The 25,087-nt window shown below is 42.9% G+C and overlaps 1 protein-coding gene across 1 annotated transcript in view; it reads right to left on the bottom strand.

Moving 5' to 3' along the window:
- SUSD5 (sushi domain containing 5) overlaps positions 1-24,453 on the bottom strand; it is a 54,048-nt gene extending 29,595 nt beyond the window's left edge. Inside the window, exons 1-3 of the mRNA XM_017521702.2 lie at positions 23,901-24,453; positions 19,182-19,359; positions 12,738-12,856 (exon numbers count right to left, since the gene is read on the bottom strand). Coding sequence (XP_017377191.1) covers positions 12,738-12,856; positions 19,182-19,359; positions 23,901-24,012 — 409 coding nt within the window. The 5' untranslated portion in view covers positions 24,013-24,453. The remainder of the gene's footprint in view (positions 1-12,737; positions 12,857-19,181; positions 19,360-23,900) is intronic.
- Between the last annotated feature and the right edge of the window lie 634 nt (positions 24,454-25,087).

The raw sequence follows: 25,087 nt of genomic DNA on the forward strand, positions 1-25,087 counted from the left end.
AAAAAAAAGAACAGAATATTCTGGGGTATTTCAAATGGTTCCTTTTCCTCTCTCCCTGCTGGAAGGACAAGATTTTTCTCTGATATTTTCTATAAGGACCTGATAGAGCCCTTGGAAGTAAAACTTCCAAAAGCATGGGTTCCCTTGATGACTGGGTCCCCCTGGAGTTTTTAACTCATAAACTTGTCCACACTGAGCTTCCAGAAGTTCATCAATTACAGTTTAGGTTTTCCTACTCTGGCATTGGTTTCTTCCGATCGCTCTGCTTAGGTAATTTGTGATTCTCTGTTTTCACCTGTGTCTTCAATTCTAGAGACAGCCATTTGCCCTGTAACCTCACTTTGCTGATGGATCTAAGAAGAGCTACGCATGTGTCCATTTGTTCAGCTTTTTTTTGTTATGATGGAGCAGTAACTTCCAAACTCCTGGCATGCTGAGTCAGAAACCAAAAGTCTTTTTTTTTTTTTAAATATTATAGCTCTTTCCACATTAGTACTAAAATCTACCTTACTCTTTGGTAGCACACATTATTGAATCATTACACAGACATTTATATTGATTCCAATTTTTCACTGTTAAAACAATGCTTCAAGGAACAGTCTCATATGCACATTTTTGTACCTATCTTATTCTTTGGGCTAAACCTCTAGTAGAGGAACTGATGCATCAAAGTGATGTTGCAATTAAAAAAAATCAAATTCAAATTTCCTCTTCTAATTCTACAGGTTATTTTCCTTTAGTCCATATGTAATCAAGTTACCTAAGAAGCATATTGCTTAAAAGATGGTAGACTGAGAAATGATGAAAATAAAAAATCCGATTTGTACTTTAAACCTCCCTGACTGGCCTCGCAGTTTGTAGTTTGGTAGCATTTTCTTAAAGACACTCATTGCTCTGCATATCCTTTCATATGAGAGAGATTTTGAATGAAGAAGTGTGTGGCTGTACTTCAGGACGACAGCACAGAGTAACACATTTTGACCAAAACTACCTTGACTCTCGGAGCCTAGGAGATCAAGTGCTTATTTAACCTATAAGGTAAGTCGGGACAAGTAGTCATCTGAAACCCTTGCCACAAACCCAGGGGCTCCCTCCGCAGGGTGTGTAGGGGAGAATAGGTGAAGAACGAACCAGAATTCAGTCAAGTCAGGCTGGACCAAATTCCAGCTGGTATCTCCCAGGCAAAAGGCTTGGCCCTTCTGCCTTCCTCAGCTGCCCATGACTCACGCTGGATGCCCCACTTTTTTCCTCCTCAAGGATCTGGTTCGGAGAAACCGGAAGGCTCTTCAGCAAACACTATGAAAGGACTGATTAATACTTTCAGTCTCACATAAACCTATCTAAGGAACACAACACCAGCTCCTTGGAAGGAAAATCCAGGAGCAGGGAAACTGTTTTGGAAGCAGAGAAAAAGGAACTTCAGGCTCAACTCAGATCCCAACAGACTCATGAGATCTTCTCCTTCAGAGTTAATTTTCAAAATGACACAGGCTAGAAACTGGCTCAGGAAAACCACAGTAGAGCTGCTGAGATTCTAGGTACATATACCATATGTTTCTGGATTTCCTGCAAACGTTCAAGACAGGAAACACAGTTCTGAGCTGGGGTGATTCAGAAGCTCCAGTACAACAGTGCTGTGCGTTCACACGACCAAGTGCATGGCAAAAACACCACTCATATCCAGGTGCAACTTGACTCAGTTCCTTTCACTCCTCTTCCCACCTTGAACCTCACAAGGGAGCTATGGAAAACAGCCGACTATATACCTGGACCCTATTATCCTCTCTAGGGAAACTTACATTTGGTAAGTGTACTAACAGTCTTAATACTGCTTCTTGATTCTTCTGTAGATTGAAATTGTGGTTTGTAAACACAGATTTAAGACCAGCGTTTCAACCATTTCAACATTAAAGGATATATCTATTATTTTTCCTTCCAAGAAAAGATGATTTTATAAAAGATCTTGTCTATCAATCAAATGTTTATTCATAAGCACATCTGTTTGACTCATTTTTCAATTTAAAAGGGCATATTTGCCTGCCAGTTAGAGCTCCTGATAACCAGTATTTCCAGAAAGAGTTTAGAAATCATACAAAAGTTGATTCTTTTATTTTGAGAAATTGTTGACTTTCATCTTGACCTTGGAAATTTTAAAGAAAAGCCTGCAAAACTCCATTATTCCTTTGCAAACCTAAAACGTAAAAATTCTGAAGCAAATGCTTGACCTTTCCTCTTCCTTTTGCTGTTACCTAAGCTATGTGTCTTTAGGGCCCCCTGCCAGCTCCCTCCCACCGACTCCACAACACACAACCAGCACTGTCCTCCCCAAGAATAGCTAGTTCTTACATTCTCTACATCAGTGGCTCCCAAAGGTGGACATGCATCAGAATCACCTGGAACGTTTGTAAAAACACACCTGGCCCTCCTTTTGAGTTTTCGACTCTGTAGTTGAGGCCCCCAAATTTGTATTTCTTGGTTTTTTTTTTTTTTGAGACGGAGTTTCGCTCTTGTTACCCAGGCTGGAGTGCAATGGCGCGATCTCGGCTCACCGCAACCTCCGCCTCCTGGGTTCAGGCAATTCTCCTGCCTCAGCCTCCTGAGTAGCTGGGATTACAGGCACGCGCCACCATGCCCAGCTGATTTTTTGTAGTTTAGTAGAGACGGGGTTTCACCGTGTTGACCAGGATGGTCTCGATCTCTTGACCTCGTGATCCACCCGCCTCGGCCTCCCAAAGTGCTGGGATTACAGGCTTGAGCCACCGCGCCGGCCCCAAATTTGTATTTCTTGAAAGTTCCCAAGTAACATTAAGACTGCTGGCACAAGGACCATCCTTTGAGAATTGCTGCTCTAGATCAAAAACCTACCCTCCAAAACAGGCAAAACCAATATATAGTGATAAGAATCAGAACAGAGATGGCCTCTGGCTCTCCTGGAGTAGGGAGGGGCAGAAGATTATTGGAAAAGGGCTCCAGGGAACTTTCTGGGGTGAAGGAAATGTTCTATATCATGATTAGGTGTTGATTACACAGGTATACATTTGTCAAAACTTGTCAACTTTAGATCTGTGCATTTTGCTGATGTAAATTATACCTTAATTAACTAAGTTAATTTAAAAAATATCTCCCCTCAGAAAATCTGTAATTTATTCAGCATGAGGTATAAGTGGTTGAAAATTATTCACAAGCTCTCCCAAGGATAAAAGATATATGCATGAAGATATTCAATCATGGTATTTATTATAGTGAAATCCATGGAATTGCCAACACGTCTAATAATAGGAGAATGTTTAATTTATACTAGTACATTCATATGATGGATTATTATAGCCATTAAAAGTCACCCTTTGAAGCATGTTCAATGTCACGGAGAAATATAGATCTATATCTATATAAATGAAAAAAGCCAGAATGCAATATTATATGTTGTTCATATAATCCTAATTTAGTAAACTAAATAAAACATGCAGGAAACAGAAAAAGACTAATGCTAAAATACTTATATTAGGGACTGATTATGAGAGACCTTAATTTCCTTCATACTTTCCAGTAAAGTAACCACATATTCACATTTGTAATAGAAAATCTATTATAACTATTATATATATAATCTATTATAACGTAAAAATGGAGCTAACGACACTTATAGAATTGTTACTAGAATTTAATCAACTTATGCCTTGCCCAGTGCCTGCCACATGCCTGGAACTTAATAAGGTTCTGAATAAAAATGAGTTCCATTTCCCATATAAATAGCTGGCGACTGATGGTCTTTTGAATGGCTCTGAATGGATTTTGAAGTAATGATGGTAACTGAATACCCACTGTCCTTAAACCAAATAAAGTCAACCATACCATGGCTAAATTGGAATTGCATGCCACCTGGGGCCATGAAAAGGGGAAAAACAAAATGCTCATAAAAAGATAAAACCAGCTACGGGCCTGTATTTGTCTGCTATTGACACGGCGATAACAGTCAGTGATAGAGGCTTGGTTCAAGGTAAGAGGCCAGCAGAGTTGGGAACACAGAGGATTACTGATGGATTCTTGGGGTTGGGCTACGGTCCATGAATGCAGCAAAGAATCAGTTTAATTTTCAATGGTGATTTGCTGGAAGGTTCCCCTTGCCTGGACAGACAAGGGCTGCGTCTCTGGATCTGTCAGGTTAACTTCCTTTTAACAAAAAAGAACTTCTGTAGAGAGCAGGGGAAAGCACAGATCCACAAGTAACTATGCTACCATTCTCGCACTCTCTCCTTTTGGTAAGCAGGGCTCCCTAGGGGAGTTTTCTTCCACGTCAACAGGGTAGGCTGAACATATAGTTTATCATCCATATAAGGACATTTTTGAAAATGAGTGGGACCCTGGTTAATAATTACCAGCATAAAAAAGAACTGTCCTGGGCAAACTGGAAGGCAGGGCACCCTAACATGAGCATCACACATCCCAGCCCAAACAGCAGTGCCTGTGAAGGTAAGAAATTCAAGAATAAGAAGAAAGGAGCATCTCAAAAAGCAAAAAGCCTGCAGGGTCTGAGTCCCTGCTCCCCTACTCGCTTTGGACAAGTAACTTTGTTGTGCCTCAGTTACTCATCCGTAAAATTTAAATAACAGTAAATTCCTGCAGTGTCGTGGGGATTAAATGCGTGAACACAGGGCACTCTAGCAGGTGTTAGCTATTACTATTTTCCTCCTGAAGTCTGTGGGCAATCTGAAGCAAAGCCCACAGTTAGAACTGTGGCCTCAGGGTCAAAAAAAGTGGTGGAGATGTTTGCATCAGGTTTAACTGGATCCTGGGACTTGGGAGGGGTGGGGACAGGCACAGGAAGGCGCATGGGCGAGAGGTCTCATCTGCACCTCCCAGGAGCTGTGTCACTTGAGACAAAGCACCAAATCTCTCTGTTCTTCAGTTTCCTCATCTGAATAGAGAGAATGATAACACCCTGCCTACAGTATTACCTCGCTGATTAAATGAGATAACATTTGTGGGAACACTCGGAAAAGCACAGTTTTGGAGGTATAGAATATAACTGTAAAGCTGCTCAATAATTTTTTTTCTTGTTCTCTTTTTTGTGTTTTAAGGTATCATTTATACAAATACAATTCATCAATTTAAAATGTACAGCTTAGTCAATTTTGCTAAACGTATCCAGTTGTATCACTACCACCACAATCAAGGTGTAGAACAACTCTCATAAACCATATTCTACCTGCCCTTGGCCCTGGACGCCCTCCCCTACTCCACACTACACCAGGCAACTATTGAGCTACTTCCTCTCACTGGGGAATTTCATTCAAATGGAATAATACAGTATGTATATTTTGTGCTTGACTTTTTTCATTGAGCTTAATGTTATAGAGATTCATCAATGTTTTTGCATGTATTAATATTTCATTCTTTTTATTGCCAAATACTAATCCATGGTATGGATATACCATATTTTTTGATCCATTCATCCATTGATGAACATTTGGGTCACTTCTAGTTTTGGGGTTTTGTGATAAAATTGCTGTGAACATACATTTTTGGGTGGTCATATACTTCTCTTGGGTCAGTACCCAGGCATGGAATTACTTGGTTATATGTATATTAGCTGCATACATTTTTTATGTACATACATACATGTATACACACATATATGTGCATATTAAACTTTGGTGAATTATGTTGAAAGAAATTATGGGTTGGTTTATTGAAAACAGCATAACATTAAGGTGAAGAAACCACAGTATTATCATCACGTTATGGTGTTAGAGTTATGTGGCATTAGATACTAATCACAGTCATAGCTCATACTTATTGAGGTATAGGCTAAGTGATTTACTTGTATTATCCTATTCTGTCCTCTTGACAACTCTATGTCATAGGTTCTAATATTTTTCCCAAGACAAGTAAGTGGTAGAGCCAAGATTCAAGCCCAGGGATTGTGGGTACAGAGCCCACGGTTCTAACCTCTGTTCATTATTACTGTGTTCCAGATGTTGCTTCTTTTGAGAACACCGTGGTTTAGCTCTGATTCACTTTCTTGTCATAAACATGGGGCTTAGAGGACTTTACATGAAAGACAAGTTTGGGGGCTCCTGATCTATTGGACTGTACCACCAGTAGCCAGAACGATTTTCAGAAAATGTTCAAAAAATGCATGCTAGCTGAGAACTCTACAATGGTTTCCTTCTTCCTTTCCAGCAGCTGCTGTGGAACAGCATGTAGGTAGATACCTCCAAGCCCATGCACAGAGGCCACGTGGACCCTCGATGGATCAGCAGAGGCTTAAGAATAAAGTTGTCCCTGGGTGCACCCAGCCCTGGGCACTCATGTATGTGTCCGCGAGGCAGGGCTTTGAACTCCTCCTCACATTTACCACATGCCAGAAAACCAAACCACAAGTATCTAACCACACCGACAGGTCCAGAGCACAGCCCCAGCTCTTCTGAGCAGCACAGAAGTGGAGAAGTCTGTCTGGGTTGTTGGTGCCCACGGCCCCAGGCCACAAAGACATCACAGAGATACCTGCTTCTGGGGCCAAAAGACCCGCTGGCAACACTTCCCTGGCTGCCCAGACACTTGGCATTCGTGGAAACTGGCTGTGGCATATCAGGACTGGTCTAGCCCATATTTTTGGAGCAGGAGACCTCAGGTCTGAGGAAACAAGACCTGATGCCCACCCAGGCCTGGGTATGTGGGTGGCAGGAGAGGGACATCGTCGCTTATTGTGACAAGGATGACTGGGGCTGCCCTCTGCAGCCACCTCAGGGCTGCCCAACAACTACTCAAGCCCCCGAGATTGTGCTGACCCAGCCGACTCTCCCAGGGCTGCAGCACAATGGCTCACCCGGAGCTAGTCTCCCAAAGCCACTGGGATCTTCAGGCTCCTAGCCCTTGCTACCCCTGTTCTGTCTGCAATGTCCTGTCCTCCGTTCCCTACTATTATCCCCTCAATGTATCCATCTCACTGCCACTGCTTAGGAAGTCTCCCTAATAGCCTTTCTCCTTTGTGTCATGAAAAAATATTCATCTCTTACCTATCCTGCATACTGTTAACTCATTGAGAGTGGGGAGGAGTTATCTGTCTGTCTATCTATCTGTCTATCTATCTATCTATCTATCTGCCTATGTGCCATCTATCTGAAGCACCCACAATGAGCATTGGACTTTGCCTGACCCTGGACAAATAAATGAACAAATAAATGACCAACAGCAGGTTTGCGGTAATGAGCTCAGAGGCTTTCACGCCTCCCTGGGAGACCCTGAACTAAGTGTTCTCTATCAGCTGTACCAAGTAATGCAATTAATTGGTTCCAATCTAGTATCACAGCTGGAAAACTTCCCCAGAGTTATTCCAGAGACACCAGGCCTTCTCCAGGCAGACCTGGAAATTAGCTACTCTCAAAAATTCCTGATCATTCACCAAGACTCTCTTGATGACATAAAGGAAGGGAATAATTTTACTCCTGTTTTGAAAGGCAACAGAGGCAATCATAAAGTATTCAGGGGAAGAGGAAGACAGGACTAAGAAGGTGAAGGGAGCTGGGGAGAGGGAAGCAGGTCTTAGATGGGGAGAAACAGAAGCACACACCCAGTGGAGCCTTTTGGGGCAACAGAGGGTGAGAGGAAAAATCAAGTCCTCCAGACCCCAAGCTGCAGACCCCACAGACAAGCTGCCAAGAGAAGCAAAACCAGAAAAGCCAAGTGGAGGCAGCTTATTTCATCAGCATCCAGTTGGTTAAAAATAACCTCACTTATTAGTTTAAGTGAGATCACCACAGGGCTGGAAATTCACTGTCAGTGAAACCAAAATACCGAAAGGAAAATGAGAAAAGTCTACATTCACGATGAACTTTCTTTCTATAAAGAAACACAGGAGGAAGCTGCCTGAACATTCCGCAGGCTCTGTTTTCCTTCTGGGCTCTTTATGAGGCACATGTCTGCCATTTTTGGAATTAGCCCTCTTCATCCTTCCAGTCTTGCCAAAGAGAAGCAGCTCAGCACCATGCAGCATCACTGGGACAGAGGCAAGCTTTGGAGGGATCCAGCACGGGCGTCTGCTGAGCTGGACCTCACCTACACTCACGTGGGAGCCTCCCGGCACAGCCTGTTCTCCTCTGCCTCTGCCAAGGCGCTGCACCTTCCTCCGGCAAACAGATTTCCCTTGTTGACTGTGCTGTCGACAAAGGCTCTACTGAGGAAAAGCAGCAGCTCTGCTGGGAAGGGCGGACCCTGTGGGAGCCGTTCAGATGCTCTTTCTAAACGAGAAAAGGCAGAGGGACAGGGATAGAACTCTCTCTGAGTGACTTTGGGCATCCATCCTGCTTTTCCGTTAAGCCTCAGGAAAACAGCCCTGTGGCCCTCATGCCATCTGAGCAGGCATTCCTGGCTCCTCTTCACGGCTCACCTGAAGCTTCCTCACCAATCAGCCCCAGCAGGACCAAGACTCCCGTCTCCCTGTCCAGACTCCCTTGTCCGGCGACCAAGGCTGCTGTCCAAGACTCCCTTGACCAAGGCTCCTGTCCAGCCTTGCTTCGGTGGCAAGGGGCAGCCAGGCTAGGCTGGGGTGAGCTGCTCCGGGCCGCCGGGCCCCCGAGCACTGCAACAGTGAGGAGTCACACACACTGCCCGCTCTGTTCAAACGGAATGTGCACACACACGCCAACAGGTGTCACGGGAGCCTCAGCACAGGCCTCATCTAAAGCGTGCTGTCCTGCTCCGCTCACACGTGGGCATGAGCTCAGGGAGCCCGGAAGCCGGCGACAACATAGACACTCTGCCTCTGGACACATCCGGACAGTTTGCTGCTGAGCCGACTGGCTCGCCGGGCCGGGTCTCTGCACCCTCCAATTCCAACGCGCTCCCTCCAACCGGCTCACCATGACTCAGTGTTATTTGTTTTTTAGGTTTATTTTAGTCTGATGCTGTTGCTGTTTTTGGAGGTGTATGTAGACCATTTGCTGTTGTTGTTGTTTGAGAGAGGGCTAGGGTCCCACTCTGTTGCTCGGGCTGGAGTGCAGTGGCGTGATCATAGCTCACGGCAGCCTCAACTCCTGGAGTCCAGAGATCCTCTCGCCTCAGCCTTCAGAGTAGCTGGGACTACAGGGTGCACCGGCATGCCCGGCTAATTGTTTTATTTTTTGAAGAGATGGGCTCTTGCTGTGTTGCCCAGGCTGGTCTGAAACTTCTGGGATCAAGTTATCTTCCTGCCTTAGCCTCCCGACATGCTGGGATAACAGGCATGAGCCACCATGCCCGGCCTGAGCTTTTTGTTTTGTTTTGGTTTGTTTGTTTGTTTGTTTGTTTTCTGAGACGGTCTTGCTCTGTTGCCCAGGATGGAATGCAGTGAGGTGATCTCAGCTCACTGCAACCTCCACCCCCTGGGTTAAAGCGATTTTCATGCCTCAGCCTCCTGAGTGGCTGGGATTACAGGCATGCGCCACCACGTCTGGCTACAGCCTGAACTTTTAGACATTTAAAATTTTTATATAATTTCAAAGTGACATAAACACAAAAGCAAGGAACCCGCCCTTTATGCAGGGTCAGCAATGTGTTTTCATTTTGCCCCGTTTACTTTATCATTCTCTTCCTTCTCTTCCTCCCTCCACACCATACACACACACAAACACACACACCAGTGTATACATATATATGTGAATATGTATATATATGTATCTATAATTCTTTTTTGAATCATTGGAGAGTAAGTTGTAGATGCGCTGTCCCTTTGTCCCTAAAAATCTTTGTGTGCATTTCCTAAAAACAAGGGTATTCTATTATATAACTAATATATAATAGAATCAGAAAATTTAAATGTTGACACAATACTATTATTTAATTCATAAACCATATTCAAATTTCATCAATTATAGATATTGTTTCCTAGTTCAGGGTACAATCTAGGATCACAAATTGCATTTCATTGTCAAGTCTTTTAATAGTATATCTTAATCTAGAACAGTTGCTTAGCCTTTCTTATTCTTGATGTTTTTAAAAAAGAGTAGGATGTTCTTCGATTTGAGTTTGGTTAATGTTTCCTTGTGATTAGATTCAGTTACACATTTTTGGAAGGAATATGCATAAAAATGAATCACTGAATCGATGTGTTCTTTGAGTGCAATGTGTCATCAACATTGAGTTGTCCATGACTGAAATCTGGAGTCACCATCATGACATTGACTTTGGTGCCCTATACGACATGAATGGATGTTCTCAGCCTCTGGCTTCATGCACTACAGTTGTGGGCAAAAGACGCACACACTTGCATACATATAACTTGCTTATATGTATGTATGTATAACATATATAATGGTCTATGAGATGGAAAGTCCAGGCTGGCCTGTTGGGTGAGGAGGAACACATGTCTCAGTTGCCCTTGTCACCCAAGCCAACAGCCAGCCAACTCCCCGGAGCCAGGCTACCTAGCCAACAGCAGGTGACCACAGACTTACGAATGAGTCCCACCAAGACCAGCAGAAAAGCAACCAAATGGGTGGTTTACAAAACTGTAAGCCAAATAAATAGCGGCTGTTTTAAACCACTACAATTTGGGGTGATATATCAGCTAGCAAAAGCTAACTGATATCTCTTGTTCATTGGAGAGACAAATAAGACTCAGAAGCCCTACCTATTTCTTTGACACGACTGAAGGGAAAAGGTTGTCCTGATTTGCTTCTGGCTCTGTTCTGTCTCCCTCTGCTTATGTTTAGAATTTAAAAGACTATTTAAATTTACTAATGTGGACCAGGTACAGTGGCTCATGCCTGTAACCCGAGCACGTTGGGAGGCTGAGGGGGGTGGATCACCTGAGGTTAGGAGTTCAAGACCAGCCTGGCCAACATGGTGAAACCCTGTCTCTACTAAAAATACAATAAATTAGCTGGGTGTGGTGGAACACGCCTGTAGTCCCAGCTACTTGGGAGGCTGAGGCACGAGAATCACTTGAACTCAGGAGGCGGAGGTTGCAGTGACCTGAGATCATGCCATGCACTGCAGCCTGGGTAACAAGAGTGAGACTCTGCCTCAAAAAAAAAAAAAAAATTACTTGTGTGTGTGGGGTGGTGGGGGGGGGGAAGGGAGGTTTAAAGAAAAAACAACATAGATACTGCTCTCCCTGAATTTCTTGAAAACAAGGTCACATCTCTCAGTTGCTTGATTGAACCAATGATGGCAGGAGACTCTCCCAACACCCCTCCATAGAAACCAGCAGATGCAGAGCCCTTCCTAGAGAGGGACCCCGGAATAGAAGAGCCTTAGGGTTCACCATGACTCTTACTTTTACCAACTCCTCTGATTCCTTTCTTAGAGATGAGGATTTGGTGCTTCTGGGCTGCAGCCAGAGGATTTGGATTTTCAACAAGTTCTTCTGGTGTTTCACGTCACCGGGGAGTTTGGGGAACACTGCATTACAGAAAGAGCTCTCAACCTGGGCTACACATTAATATCACAGGGGGGTTTGAAAAAGCCAGAACATTTAAATCAGGATCTTTAGGGCTGGCACTGAGGCACCAGTATTCGTTAATACCACCCCCTGCCCAGCCCCATGAGTCCAGTGTGCAGCCAAGACGCACCTGTGCTCGTTTCTTTGACTGATGAGTAAGGAGCTTGCTTCCCTCTCCCCCATTCACACGAATATTCCTTTTCAACCACACGTGTTTCTGATAACAGAGGTGCACCTATTTTGGTGCATACAAAATGCTACCCTGGAGGCTTCTTTATGGTTTTCTCCTCATCACTCAGCTGATTTCCCAATAGGAATTTGAATTTTCCTTACTGTGAGCAGTTCCCTAAATCCTATAAATTTCTTTTTTTGGAAAACAAAGAAAATATATATGTAATTGAAGTTTTGCTCTTGTGGCCCAGGCTGAAGTGCAACGGTGCGATCTCGGCTCACCACAACCTCTGCCTTCCGGGTTCAAACCATTCTCTTGCCTCAGCCTCCCAAGTAGCTGGGATGACAGGCATGCGCCACGATGCCCAGCTAATTTTGTATTTTTAGTAGAGACAGGGTTTCTCCATGTTGGTCAGGCTGGTCTCGAACTCCCAACCTCAGATGATCGGCCTGCCTCAGCCTCCCAAAGTGCTGGCATTACAGGTGTGAGCCACCGCGCCTGGACTATTTTTTTTTTTTTTTTTTTTTTTTTTTTTTTTTTTTTTTTTTTTTTTTAGTGTACTGTCCAATATGAAGAGAGACCGAAGGGCAAGCTTTGAACATCAGCGGCTGTATGAGATGCTGCCAGGGCTCTGCCCATATTCTCTAGATACCTTTACCACTCCCATGCACAGGGACTCTGGGTAGGCACCTTTGCCTCTTTGTTGGAGGGTGGCACTCAGGCTTCAGGGACCTTTTGCCTGTGCACACACAAAAAACAGAAGAGCCTGGGAATTTATATCTCCTGAAGCAATCCTTCACCCATGACTGATAGGTGTGGTATCAATACTCCAGCTCCCTCACCCCAATCAGAAAAACTGTGGTTACATACATATACTACCACCAGGGGTTTCTTGAGTCACTGAGCCGACATAACCCACCACCTCACCACCACTGTGAACTCTGCCTAATGTTGCACTGATGCGTGGCCCCCTTCCCTGTCTTGTCCACTGCCCCATCGCCCTATTGGCTTTTCTTTGGAAGACTTCCTGATAAACCATGTCTAGTAAATCCTCATTTCATGGTTTTCTTCTAAAGAAACTGATCTAAAAGCAACCCCCAAGAGCACATTCTCCAGCACCTTTAAAAAGACTCTGGCACTCACCTTCATCCTTAATACAAAGGGCACTGTACGTGCCACCAGGAACTGGGTTGCTCTCAATCCTCACGTCAACAGCTCTCACGATTTGCTGTTCTCCACTTCCTTTGCTACACATGGTTGTTCTGAAATAGACAAAAAAAAAAGACACTGTATGAGGAGAACTCTGGGTTGAAAATAATAAGGAATAATTCTCTTCTGCTGTCAGCTCTGACTGAAAGCATTAATCTGGACACATTCTCCGAAAAATAAATAAATAAATAAAAGGGCCTAAATTCAGAAATACAGCTGATGCTTCAGCTGAAGTCCTAGGTATCAATTCGAGTTTCAAAGGCAATATACTGTTGATCTCTTCTAGTATATGTTCGTTTTTATTTCATAAAATTCTGCTATTTTCATTTTCTCTTATTTTGCTCTTCAAATTTCTTTAGATCTTTAGTTAATGAACCTTCAGATTTTTTCCTTTTCTAACATAAATATTTAATGTTTTAGATTTCCTCCTAGGTATACTTTTGCTGCACCCCATGAGTTTGGGTATGTATATTTTTAATATCACTGAGTTCTAAATATATGCTGATTTCCATTATAACTTTTTCTCTCATAATTTATTTCAGGGTATCTTTTCTAAACAGCAAATACTTGAATTTTTAAAAATTCATTTCACAATATCTGTTTACTAATTGGAGTCTTTTGTCTACTTGGACTTAATCACTTAATCTAATTTAAATCTGATTTTTCTTAATTCTGTCCATTTTCTCTTCTTTTCCTCTTCTTTCTTTGTCCCACTTTGGATTATCTGAATTATTCTTCTTTTTCGGGGAGGGAGGTATTCCCTTTTTTCTCTGTATTGATTTGGAAGTTAAACATCATTTCAGTATTTTTTTCAGTGGTACCCAGAAGTTACAACTTCTTTGACTTATTAAAATGTAATATTATTTTTATCATCTACTCTAATAATACAACTTGAAATACTTAAAATACTACACATGAATACACTCAAAATACTTCCCACTGATATAAACCATTTTTTTTTTTTTTTTTTGAGGCGGAGTTTCACTCTTGCTACCCAGGCTGGAGTGCAATGGCGCGATCTCGGCTCACCGCAACCTCCGCCTCCTGGGTTCAGGCAATTCTCCTGCCTCAGCCTCCTGAGTAGCTGGGATTACAGGCACGCACCACCATGCCCAGCTAATTTTTTGTATTTTTAGTAGAGACGGGGTTCCACCATGTTGACCAGGATGGTCTCGATCTCTTGACCTCGTGATCCACCCGCCTCAGCCTCCCAAAGTGCTGGGATTACAGGCGTGAGCCACCGCGCCCGGCCTATAAACCATTTTTTAGTATCCAGTGTTACTATTACTGCTTCAGACAATTACATAATTTCAATTGGTCTACATATTTACTCTTTCCATTTATTCTTTTATGACTCTCCAGTCTTCCTCATGCAATATTTTCCTCCTGCCTGAAGAGCACTCATTAGTGTTTAAGTGCAGACTGGATGTAATGAATTCTCCCACCTTTTGTCTGTGTGAAAATGTCTTTATTTCACCTTTATTATTGGGAGATATTTTTCACTGCGAATAAAATTCTAGGTGGGCAGTAATTTTCTTTTAGTACTTTCAAAATATCTGAAGTCTTTGGACTTTCATTGTCAGTTTATTGTTGCTCCTTTAAAGTTAATCTGTTTTTTATTTTTAAAAATATTCTTTTCTTCATATATGATTCTATGATGTGCCTAGCTGTGAATTTCTTTGTATTTGTCTTACTTGAGCTTTGCAGGGATCTTTGAATCTGTGTCTTGATGTTTTTCTTCAGTTGTGGATCATTCTCATATTACTTTTACTCTATTTTCTTTTTTCTTTCTCTTCTCCTTTTAGAATTCAAATTATGTTGCATTTTCTTTGTCTTTTACCCTTTGTTGTAGATTTTTTCGTCCTTTTTCCATCTGTTATTTATTCTGGATATCTTCCTCTGAAATTTCTTCCAGTTCACTAATCCTCTCTTTGGCTTTTTTTTTAAAACGTTTTTCTCTGTTTCTTTCTTTGTTTTCTTTGTTTTCTTTCTTTCTTTCTTTTTCTGTTTCTTTCTTTCTCTCTCTCTTTCTTTTTCTTTCTTTTTCTTCCTTCCCTCCCTCCCTCTCTCCCTCCCTCCCTTCCTTTCTTCCTTTCTTCCTTCCTCTTTCTTTTTTCTCTTTTCTTTCTTTTGTTCTTTCTCTCTCTGTCTTTTCTATCTTTCTTTTTGAGACAAGGTCTCACTATGTTGTCTAGATTATATTTAAACTTTGAACTCCTTGGCTCAAGTGATCCTCCTGCTTCAGCCTCCCAAGTAGCTGGGGCTACAGGCATGCGTCACCATATCCAGCCTTCTTCGGCTCTTTTAAATCAGCTATTAGATCTGTCCATTAAGTTCTTAATTTTAGTTACTATATTTTTCATGTCTAGAGTTTCCATTTGGTTATTTTTTTAGTTTTCTACCCTCTGCCAAAATTCTCCTTCTCATCTTTTATATCTTTGAACACATCACGGACAGTTATTTTAAAGTCTGCGTCTACCAATCCTAATGTCTGGAGTTTCTATTACTTATTGTTTCTTCTGAATTTTATTCTATTTGCCTTGTCACCTCATACAACTAGTTATTTTATATTGTGTGACAAATCCCACACTGACTAAATTGTTTGTTTAAATAAATTGAGGTATAGGATACTATCTTCCTCAAAAGATAATTTTTATTTGATTCTCCTAGACATCTGGGGCACTGGAAACTCTGGGTCATCTCAATCCAAATTCATGGCTACAGAGTATTTGAAGATGTGCTGCTGCTCATAGCAAGGCCTGTGTCTAGTTCACCTTACAGGGTAGTGTGTCCGGCTTACCCTTAGGGCATAGCCCTGCAAGGTACCAACCCAAAGCAAAAGGGCTCACCAGGTCCCCTCCTACACAGAAAATGAATTCAAATCTCCATTTCCCTAGTCCCATGTGGCAAAGGTTCCCAGGAGACAAGTGGCCCCAAAGTCTGAATTCATCACTCTAGGCCTTTATTATTCTCTGGATTTATGTGTACACTCAACATAAAGTCACAGAGATATCAGGCAGGTGTGCTGGATGTCTACTATGCTATAAATTACAAGACGTGCCACACATTTAATCGTTGCTTTTCAGTGTGTGGTGAGCGAGTGGAGAACTGTGCAGGAAAGACCCACAGTGAAATGTACATACTAATGGTCAGATGCTTGTTTCCAGAAAATTAAAATAAAAGGATATTGAATAAGAATGGTGAAAAGAGCATAATATATTTTTAAAAAGAAATAAAAAATTAAAGGATAGAAAAACTATTTTTAATAAATTATATAGTAAATATAACAAGTAAGTATGTTTTCTTTATTTTCTTTCTTTCTTTATTTATTTTGAGACAGAGCCTCACCCTGTCACCCAGGCTGGAGTGCAATGGCACCATCTAGGCTCACTGCAACCTCTGTCTCTCGGGTTCAAGTGATTCTCCTGCCTCAGCCTCCCAAGTAGCTGGGACTACAGGTGCACACCACCATGCCCAGCTAAGTTTTATATTTTTAATAGAGACCAGGTTTGGCCATGTTAGTCAGGCTGGTCTTGAACTCCTGACCGCAAGTGATGCACCTGCCTTAGCCTCCCAAAGTGTTGGGATTCCAGGTGTGAGCCACTGCACCCAGCTGTATGTTTTCTTTGTAAAGTAGTATCATTTCAGCCTGCAGAGATCCACTAATATGTCTTAACACCTTATAGTAAACCCACAGAAGATGGACCTTTTAAATCGTCCAGTCTTGACATACAATGCCTGAGGGACCTAAGCCTAGTTGCAAGCTGTCTCTTCAGAATCTCTGAACATTCTGGTTATCATGATGAAATTTTATAGTAACAGAATTATGAAAAAGTATTCCTACTTGACTACATTATGGAAATGCATGCATATTTTGTCTACTCAAGAGCACGGATGTAAAACGTAAGGCACAGAGGACCACAGTTCCAGATTCACCAAAAGGCTTTGGATGTAGCCTCAGTTGTCCCTTTATTCAGTTGCTGCTTCCAACTTGGCACATTTGGAGACATGAGTCAGCATGGCTGTCTGTGCTCTCCATGGCCACTGGCCAGCCAGACATCTTCAGGATCATCATCTACCAAAGTAGTTCTTGGTGCCTTGTTTGCTTTCACATTTTCTGTGGCACGAAGAAAAAAGTGAAGCGGCCCTGGCCTTCTCCCAGCATGAAGTGTTTGCTTATCTGTGTTTTTGTTGCCTGTGTTTCTGAGAACTTATTAAAATATTTTCCCAGACCAATATTCTGAAGCATTTCTCCAACGCTTTCTTCTAGTAGTTTTATAGTTTTGGGGCTTACATTTAGGTCTATAATCCATTTTGAGTTGATTTCTATATGAGGTGAGAGGTGGGCATCTAGTATTATTCTTCTGCATATAGATATCCAGTTCTCCCAGCACCATTTATTGAAGATACTGTACTTTTCCCAAAGAATGTTCCAAGTTCTAGTGTTGTGTACCACTGTAGGATGGCTGTAGTTAATAACATATCATTTCAAACATCTAGAAGGAGGATACTGAATGTTCCCAGCAAAAAAGAAATGATAAATATTTGAGATGATGAATATGCTAATTGCCCTGATCTGATCACTCTCCAGTATGTGTATCAAAACATCACTATGTACCCCATGAATATGTACAATTATTATTTGTCAATTTAAAAAATAAAATTAGGCCAGACATGGTGGCTCACACCTGTAAACCCAGCACATTGAGAGGCGGGAGCCAGAGGATTCCTTGAGCCCAGGAGTTTGAGACCAGCCTGAGCAATATAGCAAGACTTCCGTTTCTACAAAAATATAAAAATATAAACGAACAAATAAAAATTTAAAACAAAGCAGTTTTCAACACTATTGGAAAGATTTCTCCTAGCTGGCCATAACAATTACTTCTCTAAAGAATTCCACCGGACAGGAACTCAGGTAGCCACAGTAGGAATGGCTTGTCTCTGCATATATGTCTAGGACGTGAGCTGGCAAGATTCATAGGCTGGCAGTAACTCAATGGCTGGGGGCTAGAATCTAGAATGCGGAATCTTCATTCACATTTTAGGCAGTTAATGCTGGCCTTTCACTAGGACATTGGTTAGGTCTGTTGGCAAGAGCCCCTAAAGGAAGTATCTCCACGTGGTCTGGACTTCCTATCTCACACAGTCAGACTCCTCACGACATCTCAATGCTACAAAAGTGAGTGTCCCCAGAAATCTAGACGGAAGCAGCATGGATTTTTCCAACCTAACTTCAGAAGTCATGTAATCTCACTCTTGCTGTATGCTATCAGTAGAGGCAAACACACTTGCTAATGCCAGAGTGTGGAAAAATTTGTGGCCATATTTTGAAACCTCTATACCATGTTCCTATACATATATATGCAGTTGAGTATCCACAGGAAAACAGGGATAAAGAACGTATACCAAACAGTTTATAGTCATTATCTCTGAAGTGGAGAAGAAGAGAGAAAATTACTTTGTTATATATATATATATGTGTGTGTGTATGTGTGTGTGTCTGTGTGTGCGCGCGCGCACATGCGCGCATTATTTGAAATTTTTACAAGCATGTATTATTTTTATTACTTAAAAAAAATTCAAGGTTGGGCAGGGTGGCTCACTCCTTTAATCCTAGCACTTTGGGAAGCCAAGGCAGGAGGATTGCTGGAGCTCAGAGTTCGAGACCAGCCTGGGAAACACAGCAAGCACTCTTTATGTCTATAAAAAATAAAAATAAAAACTTAGCCAGGTGTGGTGGTACATGCCTGTAATCTTAGCTACAGGAGGCTGAGGTAAGAGAAACATTAGAGCTCGGGAGGTTGAGTCTGCAGTGAGCTATGATTGTGCCACTGCACTCCAACCTGGCTTACAGGGTGAGACCCTATGTCTAAAACAAATAAGAATATTCAACATAACAAAGGGGATAAAAGAACTATGACAGAACTCCAGAAAAATGCTTTTGTAAGCAAACTCAAAACATAAATACATGCGAGGCGTGGTAGCTCACACCTGTAATTCTAGCACTTTGAGAGGCTGAGGCAGGTGGATCACCTGACGTCAGGAGTTCAAGACCAGCCTGGCCAATATGGTGAAACTCTGTTAGCTGGACATGGAGGCACACACCTGTAATCCCAGTTACCCAGGAGGCTAAGGCAAGAGAATTGCTTGAGCCCTGGAGGTGGAGGTTGCAGTGAGCTGAGATTGCGCCACTGCACCCCAGCCTGGGAGAAGAGCTGGGTTCCATCTAAAAAACAAAACAAAATGTGAACACACTAGAAGCTACTGCCCACTGCACTCTGCCTGTACTGGTACCTCAACAGAACAACTGCTGAGCACTATATAAGCCTTGGTGGTGCAGTTGGGGTGCGTTGGAAAAGGAGTGCTCGCCTGACTTACCCAAGGGTGCCATCTGCTAGCCAGCCAGTGGCACACACTGCAAAGGAGCAATCTTGGACCACTCTCCGCAGCTCGTCTGCAGACACCAAGTGAGCGCCCCTGCTCTTGCAGGAAAGCCGAGCAGCCTCCAGGACTAGGCCCTGAGAGCCATTCTGAGACTCCACCACAAACAGCTTTCCTGTGTGGGGACAAGCACAAACACATGTGGACTCCAGGACCCATGGGAAGTTGGTCTCAGCAAACTCACCCACTGGCAGAGGCCAATCAGAACCACAGCCCTTGCCTGAAGGCCCAAGTGCAGCAACTGCCACATGGCACACCATCCCTGGGACCGGGTGATGATAACTACAGTAGAGTTTTCATCCTTTTTTTTTTTTTGCTCTTATCTTTTTTGTTTTTTTTTTTTAAATTAACCATCTGCTCTGCGTGTTGATCTGGAAAACCCTTCAAATCTTTCTTTTAAAATGGTGTTTTACAAATACCATGTGTCAAGGCTTCTCTGAGTGTCCTAGGCTTCTCTGAGTTGGGTCACTCAATGTCCAAGGCACTGATTTAGGCCCCGGCTCTGCTCTCTTCTGCGTCCCTCAGCCCTAGAATGCACCCTGTACAACAGGTTGCTTTCCTTCTCTCTGTCCCTTGCCTTAGGACATTACCAGGCCCCTTTCACAATACATTCATTTGTGTCTGCTGTCCTCTCCGACTGGACAAGAAAACAGGGATCATGTCTGGTACACCTTGGCTTCCTGTAGCCATTAATATATGGACATGTAGCAGGCCTCAAAGAATGTGTGATCAGTGGGGGGATGGGAACGTGAATTCAGGCAGAGGTGAAGGCCCAGACTGAAAGCAAATGAGGGTTTTAGGCAAGAAAACCATGGTACCGGAGGGAGCGCTGAGGTCCCCAGGAGTCTCCTGGAGGAATGAAGCAATGCCTTGGGTGGCCCTATCAAGCTAAGGTAAAGGCAGGGGAGAAAACATCTACTTCGAATGAGACACCTTACTTCCATCTGTCACCAACTTTTTCATAATACGTCAGTTACTAGACTAAGACACAACTAAGACACATCATCTGCCTGCAAAATTGTTATAATAGATATAAGAATTCCCCAGCTTTGAAAGCAAAAGTTATAATAAAAATACAAAAAATTTAAGTAAACATAGGTTACTGGTACTCCTGCATTTAACTATAAAAAGGTAATATCAACCAAACTGCAAGGAAAAACAAAAAGATCCACAATCCTTGAGGAAATATTTAACTACTGTCCCTCTCAGTAATTGTTAAAACAGAAAACAACATTAACACTCTTCATGTAAGAACCTATGTGCAGTACTGCATACCAAACTACAGAATACACATTCATTTTAGGCACATATAGAACAGTCGTAAAACTGATCAAATACTGAGCTATAAAGCAAATCTAAAATACCTCAAAAGACAAAAATCATTCAAAGCATGCCTTTTCGACTACAACAAAGCTAAAATCACTTATTTATGTATGAAACACTCATATCGTGTTTACTATGGGCCAGATGCTGTTTAAATTGCTTTATAAATACTCATTATATTAATTCTTATGACAACTCTGACATAGGAGATATTATCATCCTCATTTTATAGTTAAAGTTTAGTATTAATACTAGTCCAAGATCACACAGCAGAGATACAAAACCAGGCAGTATGGCTCCCTGTTAGTGCTTTCAATCAATGGGTTATACTGCCTCTCAATAACAAAGCAATTAACTAGGAAAATCCCCTTGTGCATGGAAATTACAAAATATACTTCTAAATAAACTGTGTTCAAAGAAGAAATCACAACTGAAATAAAACATTTCAACTCAAGGACCAAAAACTTGTGGAGAAACTAAAGTAGTTTAAGAGAAATTTATAGCCTCAGAGCTCATATTATTCATACCAAAAAGTATAGTTGAGAATCAATCATCTAAGTTTCTAGCTCAAAAAGCTAACATAAAAGTCCCACAAAATCAAATCTTCTAAAGTAGAAGGAGGAAATAACACAGATAGAGCAGAAATCAATAAAATGGAAAGCAGACATACAATCGAGAAAATAAAGCGAGAAGTTGCTTTTTTCTAAATAATACTAAAATGGATAAACCCTTAGTAAGACTGATCAAGATAAAAAAGGAGAAAACACAAACTGCCAATATCAAGAATGAAAGGGAACATCACTACAGATCCCATGGACCCTGAAATGATAATTAGAGATTATTACATTGTATATGCCACTACATCAGACAATCTAGATGAAGTGGGAAAAAACCACTTAAAAAACAAAACTTAGCAATACTGACACAAATTTAATTTTAAAATCTGGATCATTCTTTATCTACTAAAGAAATTAAATTCATTATTTAAAATCTTCCTGTAAGAAAACCTCCAGACACAGATGACCTCACACCAAAAACTAACAAACAAAAGCCCTCCCCTACAGAAACCCTTTCAGAGAGTTAAAGAGGGAACAATTTTCCACTTGGTTTAGGAACCACCATGAGTTTGATATCAACACTTGACAAGTATATTATAAAAAATGAAAATTACAGGCCAATGTATTTTATGAACACAGATTCAATAATCCCAAACCTGTTTCCCTCACTCCAGGGTCAGTTCTAGGTCTTCTCACCATAAAATTTTCTCTACAATTCTGTCCACACACATGATTTCAAAGACCATCCTTTTACAGATCACATATTTTTAGAAATAGTTTCTCTGCAAATGTGTCTTCAAATATCTGTAATTCATCATAGTTAAGCTGAGCATTTCTTCTTCCTCCCATCACAAGCACACAAATAACTAAATGTAGGAACTGGTGGTAGTTAAGAATTTAGTGCTAAAAAGGATCCTTTGGTAATACAACTTAAAACTCTTCCTGGTTCTAGTATAAAGGTTGGAGCTCAGAAAATTGAGTTTCTTAAAAGGAAGTGTACCTATAATTGTCCATTGCGGAAATGGGGAAAAGAGAAGGAAGGATAATGAAGAAAAGGAACCATTTCTGGCAAGCAGTAACAGAGTCACGTGCTCTGATGGTGTTCGTACTTTCTCTTTGATCAACGACATTTCTGCCTTTAATTTTCTATGACCCGTATCAAGCTAGATAGGCACAACATATTGATCCTTATCCACATGGCGTTCTACTTAAACAATTATGACAGGGTGAAACTCGAAGACCTTATGCATTGCAAAAAAAAAAAAAAAAAAAAAAATTGTAAAAGGAATTAAAATTGGCACAAAAATATCTTGTTCAAAAGTTAATATTAGCTCCAATTTATTCTACTTGCATTCTTTAAAATCAGCTTAATTTGCAATGTCAATCAAAAAACACTACAGCGAAGAATTATCGGTAGACTGCTAATAGGTATGGGACCCTTTTGGGGGTGATGGAAATGTTCTGGAATTAGATGCATGCAAACCATGGTTTTCACAACATAATGAATACACTAAAACCCACTTAATTGTACATTTCAAAATGGCAAATTTTATGTGAATTATGTGTCAAGTAAAAAAAAATTAACAGTGGTTACTAATAGCCTTCAAAGTTAAAAATGTTTTGTCTCTAACACCCTCTCTGAGGATATGGAGAAATAAGACATTCATTCTTAATTAGCAGTGAAGAGCTTTTCAAGCCTGCACTTAAAACAGAGAGCACTAAAAAGTCTAAGACCTAGAACGTTTTTCTTTGGCTTTCCCCTTTCTCTGACAACCATGCTTTTTTCTTTCTTTCTTTCTTTTCTGTGTCTTCTAGTTTCACCCAATATCGTTGGCTAAATAAGAATCACATTTTAAAGTATACAACACATCCTAAATCGACGGAAGGCTTTTCTCTTCAGTCAATCTAATTCGTCCTAAGCTAGAACTCCGTCATGGGTGTGAGAACTGCTGGCTTTAAGCTTGCTTCCTTCAGATGCGCCTGTACCGAGTCAGCGGGATTTTGTTCCAATATGAAAACACAGCTGAATTAGCTTTTCAAAACGGAATGGATACAGAGCGCCAATCCTGCTCATTTAAGGCAGGTATTAAAAGCTAAATTCAGACTAAAAAACAAGCAAAAACTGGTTCAATTCTCAGAGAACCTGCTGTAATCTGGCCCTTGCCCTTTTCTTTACATGTCTCAAGACGTCTCCACCTAGCACCCTCGACTTCAGGCACTTCGATTTATCATTTGTCCCGTTTTTCCTGTCACTCAGAGTCTTTGCACGTGCCATTCCCTCTACCCAGGCCACTCTTCTCTCTCCCTTTGCCTCTCTGATTCCCACGCATCTTTCAGACCTTCCAGGACTATGTCAAAATATCCGAGGGAGTTTTCTAACCATCGGCGGTGTCCTCTGGAGCACATTAATAGACGCGGAGAAACAAGGACGGTGGAAAGTCACCCGCTAGCAGAGGACGTTCTAGGGCACCTTAGAGGTGATTTCATTTGAACTTTCTTGGAGACCTTAGGAAAGCCAGCAGTGGGACTCCGGGACCTGCGCGCTCGGCGCTCAGGGAGGGTCCAGGCACCAGGCGGGCGTTTGGGCGCGCGGGCACTGGGAGACTTGGTGGGCCAGGAGAGGGATGCTGGGTCTCAGGACCGCTGCTCGCTCGTTCCTCTGGGGCTTGCGCTCGCCGCTTGCCGGCCGGTCCGAGGGAGCAGCCCAGGCGAGCTGCGCCTTCCCTGCCCGGAACCGACGCTCCACCCCCCGCCCGGCCGCCTCCCGCACACTCACCATCCGCCCGCACCGAAAGGCGCGGCAGACCGAGCAGGAGCAGTGCCGCAGCCCAGAGCCCGAGCAGGCGGCTGTGCCACCGGGCCGGCGGGCGGGGTCCCTCGGCGGTCATGGTCCGGGAGTGCGCGGGCCAGCGAGCTCGGTGACGGCTCCGGCTGCGCTCCGGTTACCCGGGCCACTGCCCAGCGTGCGCCACTCGGCTTGCGCTCTGCGCTCGGCTAGCGAATCGCAGGCTTTGCGCCGGACGCGCGGAGAGGGAGGAGCGCGGAGAGCCCGGGGACTCTCGGGAGGCTGGAGCCTGAGCGCCTGGGCCGCCGAACTCCCGGGGGTCTTCTCTGTGGCGCCGCGGAGGCGGCTGTAACCCGGCTCCGCCTTCGCGCTGGGCACCTGGAAACCTCGGTGCCAAAAGGGGCTGCGCCGGACCGCGCGCTCCGCAGGCGCAGCGGGGCGGAGGGCGCAGGGAGGCGGGAAGAACGACGAGCCGGCCGCAAGGAGCCCCCGCCCGTCTGGGGGACCCTCGGCGAAAGGGTGACGCAGTCTGAGAGCTCGAGCCTCCCTGGCAGGACCGTTAGAAAACGGATGTCTAACTCTGTCCTCTGCCTCTGTACTTTTCAGTTGGACTCCTCCCACTACTTTTTTTTTTTTTTATATGAGTAGAGGAAAATCTAACTTACCAACCTCACTCTAAGGTGTGAAAAGCACGGAGTAGCGAAATTCCATTTTCCTAAAGCGTAGTTTGAGAGTCACTGAGGAAAAGACATCTTGAGGAAAGCTTCCTTCACCACTCTTCCTGGTACACTCTAGTATTCCTCAACGAGCAGCAAGAGCTCTGGCGAGGTTGTCACCATTATCACCCACCTCCCAAATGAGGGCTCTTTGACCTTGAAACGCTCTGAGATTCGGACTCTGTCGGTCTGATCTGGGAATCTACGCTCTAAGTAAGTGTCCCAACGGATTCTGATACAGGCCAAGGCGGTCGGATCACGAGGTCAGGAGATGGAGACCATCCTGGCCAACTCATGGTGAAGCCACGTTTCCACTAAAATTCCAAAATTAGCCTGGCATGGTGGTGCGAGCCTGTAGTCCCAGCTACTCGGGAGGCTGAGGTAGGGGAATCGCTTGAACCCGGGAGGCAGAGGTTGCAGTGAGCCGAGATTGCACCACTGCACTCCAGCCTGGACAATAGA

Source organism: Cebus imitator, unplaced genomic scaffold (assembly GCF_001604975.1).
Source record: "Cebus imitator isolate Cc_AM_T3 unplaced genomic scaffold, Cebus_imitator-1.0 Scaffold21, whole genome shotgun sequence".
Lineage (NCBI taxonomy): Eukaryota > Metazoa > Chordata > Mammalia > Primates > Cebidae > Cebus > Cebus imitator.